Raw genomic sequence first — 14131 nt, 5'->3', positions numbered from 1 at the left:
TAGAAATCCCTGCCAGAAAGGAAGGATGCAGGTTAGTGGACAGTGCATGCTTGTTAAGGAGATGCAGAATATGCACTCTTCTTTGTGGTAAGGTCCGTTTTTGCCAGTCCTGATAAAGTAGATATAACTGTAATGAAAACAGGAAAGGAATGGGATTTTGGCATTAATTGGTTAAATCAGATATTGAAATTTTATTAAATCTGAGAAATATCTTGTAGCCCCTTGGTGATACAGTTAAGATGGTGGCTCATCTTTGCTTAAGGGAAAGCTTAATAAAGATGAAAATTAGTTTAAACATTTTTCTTAAACTTCTGCAGGCTGAGCTATATATCTGATTTTGTATAATTTATCACTTATAGAAATGGAACTTGAGCAATATAAGAAATATAGACTAATATTTCTCTGAACATTTCTAAGGAGTTTGACTTAACACAGTTATAAACTTAAGTATCAAAATTACATTGGACAGAAAAATAGATTTGTTGGTCTTCTTTGAAGGTTCATTGAAAATATGTCAGTAATTTTAACTACTGCTAGTACTAATTAACTCTTATATTTTAAGGAACCCAGTGACAATGGACCTCTTTTTACTGAATTAAAGTTCTACCAACGAGCTGCAAAACCGGAGCAAAGTAAGAAATACAGTACACATACGTTTACACTTTTAAAATGACCAGTTTTTTTTTAAGCCAAGACCTACAGCATTATCTCTGATTTTTTATGACTCTTTGTTATTTTTTTGCTTTACAAATTCCGCTTACATGAGATTTGTATGAAAGAATTCTGGTCTTTTAATGGGTTTGTTGCAGCAAGATTTTATCTGTATTGATATATAGAATAAAGTTAATAATAAATGACGTATGGTTTAGGAAATATTGTTAAACATTGAGAATTATTGATGAACTCTAGAACAGGATATCAAGGTAGAGAGCCAGAACCTCTCGTAGTTACTTTAGTCCCTTCTGTCCTTTTTCCATCTCTCCTAGATCTTGATTTCCTGGTTGAGGACTTTTACATTGAGGAAGAAAAACCTCTTAGATTGGTATGAAAAATAGGTCTTCCTATAGAAGCAAGTAAACATTATGTAATTAGAGAGATAAACTGCAACTTCAGGGTAGTCCACCCCTGTATTCTCAGATTCCACATCCTCAGACTCAACCAACCAGGGATCAAAAATATTCCAGAAAAAAACAAAACACTACAATAAAAAATAACAATAGTAAAAAATGATACAAATAAAAAACTAGTACAGTATAACAACTATTGATACAACATTTTCGTTGTATTACGTATTATAAGTAACCTAGAGATGAGATAAAGTGTATAGGAGGAAGTGTGGAGGTTATATGCAGCTATTACACTATTTTATGTGAGGGACTTGAGCATCTGGATTTTGGTATCTTGAGGGGTGGCAGCTCCTGGAACCAAGCCCCTAGAACAAAGGAATGACTGTACTTTAGTTGTGATTTAAAAAACAAAATGCTTTTTTGTAGATTTTTCATTTTAAAGACAATTTTAAGGGCAGGATAACAGTTTTGTAGGTTAATAAAAATGTTTTCATTGTAAAATGCTTTTCATTACTGTATTCTTCATTTTCTTTTTATGAATACAGGTGAATTCTTATTGCATGTTTAAATACATTTTGCTCTTAATGATTTTTTTAAAAATTATTATTTATGTGTAACAATTGAAATCACGAAGATCTGTTTGAATTTGTAGTTCAGAAATGGATTCGTACCCGTAAGCTGAAGTACCTGGGTGTTCCTAAGTATTGGGGGTCTGGTCTACATGACAAAAATGGAAAAAGGTAAAAATACGTGTGATTTGTCTTTCTCCTTCCCTTTTGCAACATTCGCTATTTAGTTGGTTTAGTCAGTAATTATTTGCTGATCACTTACAATGTTCCTAGGCCTCTCTCTGGACTATGTGGAGTGTATGTGACAGAGAGGAATAAGATGGTATCTCTGTCCGCTGCTTTCCATAGCAGCAGGCTGTAATGCCCTATTAGAATAGGGGTGCCTCTCTAGTAAGGGGACTTCTACAGAGCAATATCAACTGACTGGAACCCAACTGACAAGGAGGAACCAAGCCAAACAGACCCTGCATTTTTTTCCTTTGCTCTTAAAAATAAACAAACTATGTTCTTTATGCAAAAGGGAACCCCTTCAGGATTCCATTTGGTATTTCATGTTGGATACGTAATCTGCCCACACCAGACCAGGCTCACCCTTTATGAGGGATTTAGTGTAGCTGGTGACTGAAAGCAAATATGTATGAAACAATTAGAGAACAATTAAGTGCAAAATTGTATGATACTGACTTGGGTGTCTTAGGAGTTCAGAGAATGGAGAGAACGAATTATTTGGGATAGTTTATTTGGAGAAAACCTCTAATACTTTGGTGCATAAGCAGCACTTGATACATATTTGAATGAATCAATGGAACTTCATGCAGTAAGGCTTTGGTAGCTGAGACGTGAAGGGTAGATTTAGTTTGGAACTGGGGATACATTGCTTAGGATGATTTCAGCTGCAAGTAAAGGAAAACTTTGACTCAGGCAGTCATCAAGGGCCCAGGTTCCTTATCTTGCACCTTTGCCCTCCTCATCTTAGTTTTGTTCTCTGTTAGTTCTCCATTGTGTGGTCGCCAGGTGGCTGCTCTATTTCTAGGCTTCACATGCAGGCACAGTACCCAAGGGCAGAAAATGATATCTATCGTGTGTTGTGAGTTTCACTTTCCTGGCAAAGAAAGCTTTCCCAGGAGCCCTGTGGCAGACTTCTTCTCATGTTTTCTTGGTCAGAATTTTATCAATACTTATTCTTAAACCATTCGCTGGCAGGGACCAAGTGATCACAGTGATGCATGTGGAAAAGGATGGAATGCCGGAACCAAATTGGTGCTCTGTTAGAAAGGATTGAGAGGAGGAGTAGTAGTTGGGTAGGCAGCCAGTGTTGTTTACTTGGGAACCATGCCTCTCTTAGGGAGTGTGGGATTCCTGAAGTCACGTTGAATGTTTTATTTTATATGGTTTTTCTGGGATAGCAAAATATGTTATAGTTTTTATAATATTTTCTTGAGAAATACTATAGAGCAAGGATTAATTAAGAGCAAGGATTCTAGAGCTAGACTGCCTAGTTTTAAAACCTTGTTTTGCCCTTTAAAATGTGTGTGACTTTGGGCAATTTTTTGCTTTAATTTCCTCATCTGTGAAACGGAGTAACAGCTAACCACTTAATGATGATTAAGTATAATGCTACAAGAGTATATGTAGAACATAGATGTTAGCTTTTGCTCTCAAAGGGGTCTTTAATTGCTTAAATGTTAAAACCTACTGGTTTAGAAAATCATTGAGGAGGCGGAATAGCATCTTAAGCGGGAGATTAATGTGAGCACAAGGATAGATTTCTGTTCTACTGTAACTCAATGGCTGTCTTCCTCTAGCAGAGGAAGAGGGCATGCATGTAAGAGAGAAGGAAGTAAACTTGGAGAAAAAGTCGGTGGCAGATAATGAAGACCCATAGAGGAAGGGACAGTTTGGAACCAATGTCTAGTAGGTAGTCAGAAGCTATCACTTGCTCTTGAGCAAGGGATGAGGTGACACGGTAGTGAAGGTGGCATTTGGGAAATGGCTTACATGGTGAATTAAAGGCTGTCTAAAGGGGAATAAGACAAGAAAAACCCTTAGTGATGACTTGCTGGGAAGCAAATCTGTTTGACTCTGTGCTCCAGTATACAATAGTTATATTCCTAAGGAACAGTACATTATGGAAACTACATTTCATAGAGATGATTGGAAGAAAAGTGTGCCTGGGGCTAGAGCATTTTTACACTTGGAATAACAGCCTTTTCCTCTTTCCGTAATTTCAATATAAACATCTTAAAAAAAAAAAAAGAACCAAGTACGGTATATTGCAGCAAAACGTAAACACCAAACAAATCTAGCACTAGATTGATTGTACTTGACTGCATCAGGTGTGGTCATGGGCTAGTTAACTTTCAGTCTCTCTCGTTTCCCTGTCTGTGATTTGAGGATAATAGTACTTTATGAATTACTGTGAAGATGAAATGAAAACATGTAAATCGTAAGGGGCACATAGTAAGTGCCCAGGAAATATTTCTTGCAGTCATCATCACCGTGATTATCATAATTGGTTTCATTTGTTTGTCTATGATTTTTGTTTGTCAGTGGTGATATTTTGCTTAAGAATGATGGTCTTTTTAAAAGTAGCCCACACTGTTGTATCACATTTTACCATATACATTCTTATCACCCATTTTATGATAAAGTTTGGAAACAGTTAAACAGGGCTTTTGTTTGTATAACTCCTGTGAGGTGACCGGGGGCTAATTGGGTCCAAGGTTGACACTGTAAGCTGACTGACGAGGGTACTGCTGGAAAGAACTTCTCTGGTGTGGATCAGAAGTGCCTTAGAATGTGGTGACAAACGAGAACACAGTCTAAGTCTTAACTCACCATGTATTAGTGATGACTTTACCTCCTAGCCCGTTTCTTCTATAAAATGAGGTTGCTAGAAATGTCTCCTTTAAAAGGTAGCATCAGTCATATATCAGGCATTGATTTGCTTTTTAGGTTGAAGCTCTTAAAAAGAATCATCGTAGGTCTTAGAAAGTAAAGAAATAGAAAGTAGATTATTCTTCCAGCCCCCTCCCGTACCAGACATCCTTAGTTTTTCTTGTAACTCATTTGAATTAATATGTATGTAGGGCTTAGAACAATGTTAGCTGCTACCATTATTAAATTATTTATACTGATATATATTTTTCTTTTACTTGCACATTTTTATCCAAGTCTCCAGAAAAGTATACATCAAAGGTTTTACTTTAGAGGAGTTACTTAGAAATAACTTCCATTTTACTACTCAATGGTAGCGCTGTCTTTCCAGAATAATGGGTAATGGTTTCTATGAAATTTGTGGAATCATGTTTCAGTTGATGTTTATGATTTCAGTATGGTGACAAGATTAAGGGCTTAATAAGAATGATGGTAGGGTGATTTGTGAATAAAAACAAAGACCTATGTAATAGAATTTTTTTTTTTTTTTTTTTTTTGAGACGGAGTCTTGCTCTGTCACCCAGGCTGGAGTGCAGTGGCCGGATCTCAGCTCATTGCAAGCTCCTCCTCTCGGGTTCACGCCATTCTCCTGCCTCAGCCTCCCGAGTAGCTGGGACTACAGGCACCCGCCACCTCGCCCCGCTAGGTTTTTGTATTTTTTTAGTAGAGACGGGGTTTCACTGTGTTAGCCAGGATGGTCTCGATCTCCTGACCTTGTGATCCGCCCGTCTTGGCCTCCCCAAGTGCTGGGATTACAGGCTTGATGTAATAGAATTTATTAATAGACCCCATGTTGAATTAAGCAGTTGTGTTTTAGTCATCTTTCAGGCTGTTACAGAGGTTGTATTTTTGTTACCTGTGTATTACAGGCCTTAAGTATCCCTTATCTGAAATGTTGGCACCAGAAGTATTTTAGATTTGGGATTTCTTAAGGATTTTGGAATATTTGCATTAATACCTACTGGTTGAGCATCCCAAATCCGAAAATGGGAAATCCAAAATGCTCCAATGTGCATTTCCTTTGAGCATCATGTTGGCACTAAAAAAAACTTTCTAATTTTGGAGCAATTCTGATTGCAGATTTTCAGATTTGAGATGCTCATCCTATTTTATAATCATTACACACATCACCTATTTAGTAAAAGCCAGCATGTATATGTGCTCTGGTTTCATCTCTCAACCTTTCAAAACCTGTTATACAAAGGAAACCAGGAAGTCAAAGTTACCATTTTCACTTTATTATCTTACAAGCCAAGGTGCTAGGAAATCCTACATGAATGAATACATTTTGTCACTTTTTTTTTTTTCCCAAGATGGAGTTTTACTCTTGTTGCCCAGCTGGAGTGCAGTGGCTCAGTCTTGGCTCACTGCAATCTCTGCCTCCCAGGTTCAAGCAATTCTCCTGCCTTAGCCTCCTGAGTTGCTGGGATTACAGGTACCTGCCACCGTGCCCAGCTAATTTTTGTATTTTTAGTAGAGACAGGGTTTCACCATGTTGGCCAGGCTGGTCTTGAATTGCTGACCTCAGGTGATCCACCAGCCTTGGCCTCCCACAGTGCTAGGAATACAGGCGTGAACTACTGCGCCCGACCACCACTGACTAATTTTATAACCTTGGACAAATCACTTTACCTCTGAAGACCTTAGTTATTTTATTTATTAGAAGATGTTTAGACAAGATGATTTTCTAATTTTCTTCTAGTTCAAAAATGAATAGAATTCTGAGTTACTTGTTCAACATCTTGTCTTTGAGTGTTAGTCAACTCTTCCTTCCCTATTGAACTTGTCATATTGTTATCATAGAAGCCTACAACATATAAATGGGGTTTTTGTATCCTACTGACATTTATTTCAGTATATGTAGTGCAGTGGTTAAAAGCATGATTTTGCCACATACTAGAGGACAAATTATCAGTTTTCTTCTGCTGTAAAATGGGGATAGTAGGAATTACCTACCTTGTAGAGTGATGTGAGGTTTAAATGCATTAATAACATTTTAAGTACTTGCAGTAGTGCTGTGCTTATACCAGGTGTTCAGTAAATGCTAGATGTTAGGGTGTTGATGATTCATAATCTTCCTCGTTGGAGATGTCCTGATACATTCTGAGTGTGGTTTTGGTTTTTATTGATTTACTGAATGATTTCACCAGACAAATTAGAATCTGGAAAACTGTTGAAGGTAAAAGTGGTCCTCAGAGCAGGAGCTGAGCAATGTTATTGCAAATAGGTGATGCTTTTCTGTACATACTGAAATACAACATGATTATCGAATCTGAGTTTTGGGTGCTGAAAGTGACCTTAGAAAGGGTGAGTCCCTACTCTGTCGTTTTATTTCTGTGGAAATTGAGGCCCAAGGAAGTAATGTGACTCAGCCAAGGTGACATAGCTGCTTTATGGCAAAACCAATTATCTTCACGTTTTTCCGGGATATTTGTTTTTCCCCAAATCTTGGCCATTGAGTGTTTAATGTACAATGCTTCTGCGCCATTTAAACAATGGTATTGAATCTGGCTCTTGTTAAAGCATCTGACGAGAATCTTGATTTTAGCAGAATCTTGTTACTGCTGAATATACCTTAAAAATACAGAGAAACAGTCCCAGGAAGGAAGCTGATATCCAGAAACATTAATTAATTTTAACTATGAGAAAAATCAGTGCTGTCATTTTTATTTAGCTTGTTTTATTTTTACTGTGAATAAACCTGTTGGGTTCTCTTTGTGAGCATTATCTTAAATTGAATAATCTCCTAAAACTAGCTGAGACCAGGAAGAGGCCCTCCAGGTAAAAAGCAGGACCTGAAAGCACTCTGAACTCTTGAGATTTCTAGTTGGGAGAAATTGTTGCAAATGTTTGTATTTCTTTTTTTTTTAAAAGTATTTACTAAACATTGTCTTGAAATGTTTGAGAGTACTTTGAGAGTACTCATTGCAAAGTTGGTTTTCTTGAATTGTATTTTGTTCATTGGCTTTTCATATTTGTCTTCAGTTATAGGTTTATGATAATGGATCGCTTTGGGAGTGACCTTCAGAAAATATATGAAGCAAATGCCAAAAGGTTTTCTCGGAAAACTGTCTTGCAGCTAAGCTTAAGAATTGTATGTGTGCTATATTCTTCTTGTTTTTAAAAAATTGTTTTTAGTACAGTAAAGGCTAGTTTATGTTGAAGCTTGGTCCTCTGCTGGCTGGTGTTAGGTACTGCATTAACTTATTCTGTATGTACTTTCATAGCTGGATATTCTGGAATATATTCACGAGCATGAGTATGTGCATGGAGATATCAAGGCCTCAAATCTTCTTCTGAACTACAAGAATCCTGACCAGGTAGTTTTATAACTTTAATTTCTACTATTTAAAACGTGTTGTTTGAAAATAAATATGGTTGCTTTGAACTTTTGAACCTATGTAGAAGTTTTACTTTTTGAAGTAGATTTGGTAATAATATTTCTTCTTGACACTTTGATCTAGTTAACATTCTACATTTTTGATGTGATTTGTTGGCACTTTATCAAGTTGGCTATTTTGCCCTAAATAAGATTCAGAAGAAGTGCTTGTGATACAAAATGAATTTCAAATAGCTATTTGGGGGTGGAAGCTTAAAATTATATAGTACACCAATGAATTATGTTTGCCTGTCTGCTTTGTCACTTTTTTTATTCCTTTGTTCAAGAAATCCATCAAATGTAAGTGTTCTATTACTTGGAAAATTTGGTCTTTAACATGTTGATTATTCAAATCAATTGGTTTACAGAAATATCTTAGCTGTCTAAATTTGTATACCCTTAGTGTTTGGAATTCAAATGTGCATTTTTTTTTTTAGCTTATTACATTCCCTTGTAATTTTTACTTTCTAATGAAAGGAGAAAAGCTAATGTTATTATACCTTTATTTAGGTGAGTTTAGTTGAAGTAGAGGGATCTATACTATTTTCCTGTATAGCTGTTTCTGTGATTTCGGTGAAAGTAAGGTTTAGTTGACATTCATACTTAAATGTATGTTCTCACTTCTTTCTTGATCTTAAATAAAAAGGAAGATTTAAACATTTTAAGTGTGTTTGGGTGCTTTGATTATTACAATTATTTGTCAGTACTCTGTACTTCATTCTTTCTCTCAAATGTACCTTTAACTACCTTTGCTTAGTTTTTCCTTTTTCCTTTGGGTCCCTTTGCTTTTTCTGTCGTCTCATGTTCGCTTCCCTTCCTCCAATGTCAGTTATGGTGGATATAAGGGAATCTATATAAGTATAAAAGAAGAAAGTTACTATGCTATTAATACAGTGTGCTAATGGAGAAATCTTAAAAAGGCAGTCATCAAATTCATCTCTGCTGTTTCTAGCCATTTCTTTTTAGATGTTTCTAGGCCAAGAACAAAGAAAATGCAGCTTAACAACCTGAACAGTAAGGGTTCCATTAATTGAAATAGGCTGGACTTGTACAGTATAATAAAATACAACTTATATCACTTTGCAGGTGACTAAAACATGCTGCCTTTGTTTATATGGAAATATTTTTGCAGCTCTGTTATCCTTCAGACATATGCTTTGGATGGGATTATTTTTCCAGTGTTAGATGTATGTGCTAGATCTAGCTACATATTTTTGCTTCAGTTTCCTCTTGTGCCCAGATGCATGCATTTGTGACATTTACTCAGAATTAGAGATGTAATGTGTGGCTATGGAATATAAGAAAGCCAAGTTTATTAGCTTTGTATGCTAATCAGACCCACATGTATATGCCCATGAATAAGTATGTATATAATATTAAAATTTACTTTTAATTATGAAGACTTGGCTTTAGAATATAGTATTTAAATATAGATAAAAGCCTGATCTAAAGTTCTTTAGATCATTATTATGATGTATGAAATATTTTTATAAAGTAAATTGAGATTTGATTATTTTACAAGTGAAGAAACAGAGGAATGGAAGGTAACTAACATATCCTGTGTCAACATCATTAGCAGTCTTCTACTGGGTGTGCTTTTCTGTGTGGGAAGTAGCAGTTGTATCGCAACAAGTATTGATGGTTTGCTCTGTGCTCAATTTTAGAGTCTGTAAGATAAAGTATAAAATGTATAATTATCGTTCAAATTGAAGAGACGAGATTAATTACAAGTATAACATATACTTATCTTAAAAAAGTATATAAAGTCAAGTGATTACACTATAGCTGTGTGGTCATTTAACATTTTTATTAAAAATAAAAGCCTTTCAGAATTAAGTATTTGCTGTTGTTTGCATTTTGGATCTAAATTGTTTGGAGTGTTATGGAACGACCTTGTAGATGAACCCACCTTCAGATGACAGTATTTTGTTTCTATGCTTTAAAGGGGTATATGTGCAGTGATTTTGACTTTAGTTTGTATCGGTGCTTGGAAATTTATAGGTGTACTTGGTAGATTATGGCCTTGCTTATCGGTACTGCCCAGAAGGAGTTCATAAAGAATACAGAGAAGACCCCAAAAGATGTCATGATGGCACTATTGAATTCACGAGCATCGATGCACACAATGGCGTGGGTATGTCAGTAGTACTTGAGTGAGAAATAGACTGCTAATGTTTTCACCCAGATTCCTACATAGTTCTTAATTATGCATAAATAAATAAATAGATACATAAATAAGAATTGAAGAGGCACAGGGGCATGAGGAAAGAAGGCAGAGGTGAGACTCCTACAATTGTATTCCAGGGCCATTTGTGTTCTTCTCTCCTGCCTTTTCCTTGCAACCTTCAAAGATAACCAAGAAGGTGGTAGTGGTTCATTCAACTGCAATGAGGATTTCTTTTTGGTTTTATTTAGTTTAATTGGAATGTTTGTTTGTTTTTGTATTTTTTCTCAAGTTTCTTATGTATCTACAACTTTATAACAGCTCACTTTTATTTTACTACCTGTTAAGTTAGTTTATTTCCTCAGCAGTCATTTCTTCTGTGCCCAAAGCTGTGGAAGAACTCAAACACCCAGTTCTCTGGGCCTCTTAATGGCATATAAAAATTTTAAGAGTATCTTCAAGTTTTCCAAAGGCAGTATTGAGTCTATCATTGTTTTATTTCTAGAGTAACAGTCTCCGCTTGAAACCCTAAAATTTACGAGTTTGGGTTTTAAAGTAGAAATTACTAATTGAAAGTAAATTGGGAGGTAAGCTATTTCTTTTATACTGTCCAATACCTAGGTGAAGTGCAGTCAGAATTTTATGATGAAAAACACTGTGGAGTTGACTTGTTTTACCTTATTACTTTATATATACTTTAAATTATGTATTAAAAATTATTTCAGTCTACCTAATGTTCTTCTCTTGCATTTGTAGCCCCATCAAGACGTGGTGATTTGGAAATACTTGGTTATTGCATGATCCAATGGCTTACTGGCCATCTTCCTTGGGAGGATAATTTGAAAGATCCTAAATATGTTAGAGATTCCAAAATTAGGTAAAGGAAAACTTAAGTTATTTCTAGCAAAATCATAATAAGCCAAATGTTTTTAGTCACAGTTTCTTGACAGGAACTATAGTTTCAACTGATACTGATACAGAAATAAGAAAGTACTTGTTAAACAGTAAGGTTCCTTGGTCTTTTGTTTAATTTAGAAAAATGTCTGAAAGCATATTTAGGATGTAGCACATATTGCTTAATGTGCTATGTATTTTTATTTCATGTTAATAACATGACATCAAGCTTCAAACAGTGACTCATCCTTTAATTTTTAACAGATATAGAGAAAATATTGCAAGTTTGATGGACAAATGTTTTCCTGAGAAAAACAAACCAGGTAGGAAAACACTTCTTCAGTGTTAATAGGGATTTTGTTTTCTGGGGATAAAAAGGCATGGTATCCATGGAATAGCCCTTAATGTAAAATGTTAGGTGGTGGCCAGGCATGGTGGCTTACTCCTGTAATCCCAGCACTTTGGGATGCTGAGGCGGGTGGATCATGAGGCCAGGAGATCGAGACCATCCTGGCTAACAGGTGAAACCTCATCTCTGCTAAAAATACAAAAGTTAGCCAGGCGTGGTGGCATGCACCTGTAGTCCCAGCTGCTCAGGAGGCTGAGGCAGGAGAATCGCTTGAACCCAGGAGGCAGAGGTTGCAGTGAGCTGAGATCGCACCATTGCACTCCAGCCTGGGTGACAGAGTGAGACTCTGTCTCAAAAAAAAAAAAAAGGATATTAGATGGTTTGTTAAATGAATACTTGAGCCTTATTCATTTATTATTCAGTGCTTTTAGCAAAGGAAGCAAATTTCATTCATCCATTAAGCTAGTAAGTATTGAGGCTTTATTGTGCGCCAGGGACTGGGGGTACATCAGTGAACAAAACAAATATCCCTGCCCTCATGAAGCTAACATTCTAGTTGGAGGAGTTAGATAGTAAACATATGAGCAAAATTTGTATGTTTCCCTGGTTAGTACTGTGGAACTAGAAGAAAACAGGGTATAGAATTAGGGGGATGGAGATGGGGTGGGTAGTAAAGTAGTGAGGAGGACTGTAATTTTAAGTAGGCTGTCCAGGGACAGCCTCACTTAGGAGGTGATATTTGAGCAGTTGTAGGAAGGAGGTGAGGGAGGAAGTGAGCTGTGTTGAAGTCTGGGGAAGAGAGTTCTAGGCAGAAGGGACACTAGTGCCCAGGAGATGCGAAGACTGTGTCTTTATAGGTAATCATGAGGGCTTTGGCTTTTACTTCAAGGAAGAGTGTGAGGTTTGGATTAGAAGAGTGATATGAACTGTTTATCCTGAGGGGAAAGGTCTCCTGCTTCTGGTGTAGGGATGGACTGCCGAAGGAGCAAGGATGGGCCTAGGCAGAAAGCAGGTTAAGAGACCACTGCAATAACCCATGCAAGAGAAGTAGCAGCCAAAGAATGAGAATTGGTCAGTTTGCATATATTCAGAAGTCTTTCTAAGCCTTTGCTCAGTTGTCTCCTTTTCAGGAAGGTCTATCTACCCTGACCTTATGCTATTTAAAATTGCAACCTACTCCCCATATCAATAAATACAATGTGGATTTCTCAGAATTATGCCTTGGACCTCATAGCGATCGGTAGCCTCTCCCTCGTGGCCGAATGAGTCACTTACCTTAATTTCCAGTACCAAATATTTGTGTTTAAAATTTATAGAAATGGAATAATACAGTGAATGAAATAGGTAAAAATCCCTGTCCTCATGAAATTATTGTTTACTTCTGTTAGTGTCCTTTTCTTTCATTCAGTAATGTATTTGTGAAATTCATCCCCATTATCACATGGTTTTTTTTGTTATTGTTGTTGTTTTGTTTTTTTGAGATAGGGGTCTCACTCTGTTGCCCAGGCTAGAGCGCAGTGGCACAGTCACAGCTCACTGCAGCCTTGACCTCCTGAGCTTAAGAGATCTTCCCACCTCAGTCTCTGAAGTAGCTGGGACTACAGGCACACGCCACCACACCTGGCTAATTAAAAAAAATTTTTTTGTAGATATGTGATCTCACTATGTTGCCCAGGCTAGTCTTGAATTCCTGGGCTCAAGCAGGCCTCCTATCTCAGCCTCCCAGTATTGGAATTGTAGGCATGAGCCACTGCACTTGGCCCTAGTATTGTATGTTTAACAGTAGTTTCTTCATTATCATTTCTATAAGGTATTCTACTGTAGTTACATACCATTATTTATTCTGCTCTTAGTTCATCTCTAGTTTTTGGCAGTTGCAGCTTGCCAATTATACATACAGATGTATAGTCTATGTGCAGTTGATTTTTGGGTATTATTTGAGGAGGGGTCATGTATCTTTCCTATCCCCATATTTATATCTAGTCGACCCAGCAGCCTTCCTTGAAAAGACCATTCTTTTCCTTTGTTGTCATGTTTGTCATCAATCAAGTGTGGATTTGTGGATCTGTGCATCTGTTTCTGGACTCTCTTTTTTCGATTGTTCTTTTTGCCTATTCTTGGACCACACTGTCTTAGTTACTGTAGCTTTATTTTAAGCTTGGTATCTGGTAGTTGAAATTCTTTAGCACAGCTTTTCTTTAACTAGACTTTGCTACTTTGCTATTCTTTGCCCTTTGCATTTCTATTTAAATTTTAGAATCACCTTGTCAGTTACACACACACTCACCCACCCCCAAGTTTGCTGGAACCTTGGGATTGAATTTGACTCTGTAGACCAATTTGGGGAGCACTGACATCTTTATACTGTTGAGTCTTCCAGTCCACTTGTATGGTATATCTTTTATTAAATTTGGTCTGTCTCAATTTCTCTCAACTGTGTTTTATAGTCTTTAGGAAAATTTGCTCATCTTTCATTGTATTTGTTGCGAAGTATTTGATGCTATTTTAAGTATTTTCTAAATAGTTTATTTTCCAATTGCTTTTTGCTAGTATATAGAAATAGGATAGATTTTTATATATTTGCCTTGCATCTTATGACCTTGCTACATTTATCTACTAGTTCTAGTAGTTATTTGTAGATTCTGTAGGATTTTCCACATGTAGTATTATGTTGTTTGTGACTAAAGTCTGGTTTACATCTTTTGTTCCACTCTATGCCTTCTATTTATTTTCTTATTGTACTAGCTAAAAGTACACATAACTATTCTATTA

The 14131-nt window shown here is 36.5% G+C and overlaps 1 protein-coding gene across 3 annotated transcripts in view; it reads left to right on the top strand.

The window, feature by feature from the left end:
• VRK1 (VRK serine/threonine kinase 1) overlaps positions 1–14131 on the top strand; it is an 85495-nt gene that overhangs the window by 48821 nt on the left and 22543 nt on the right. For all 3 annotated transcript variants that reach the window (XM_023205592.1, XM_023205590.2, XM_023205591.1), the window contains exons 4-10: positions 563–632; positions 1720–1807; positions 7559–7667; positions 7801–7893; positions 9954–10086; positions 10873–10993; positions 11275–11333. In XM_023205592.1, the coding sequence (XP_023061360.1) occupies positions 563–632; positions 1720–1807; positions 7559–7667; positions 7801–7893; positions 9954–10086; positions 10873–10993; positions 11275–11333 (673 nt within the window). The remainder of the gene's footprint in view (positions 1–562; positions 633–1719; positions 1808–7558; positions 7668–7800; positions 7894–9953; positions 10087–10872; positions 10994–11274; positions 11334–14131) is intronic.

The sequence above is a fragment of the Piliocolobus tephrosceles genome, chromosome 6 (genome assembly GCF_002776525.5).
Source record: "Piliocolobus tephrosceles isolate RC106 chromosome 6, ASM277652v3, whole genome shotgun sequence".
In the NCBI taxonomy this organism is placed as follows: domain Eukaryota; kingdom Metazoa; phylum Chordata; class Mammalia; order Primates; family Cercopithecidae; genus Piliocolobus; species Piliocolobus tephrosceles.
Note: the sequence above shows the minus strand (reverse complement) of the source record. Positions and strands in the feature narration are given on the sequence as shown.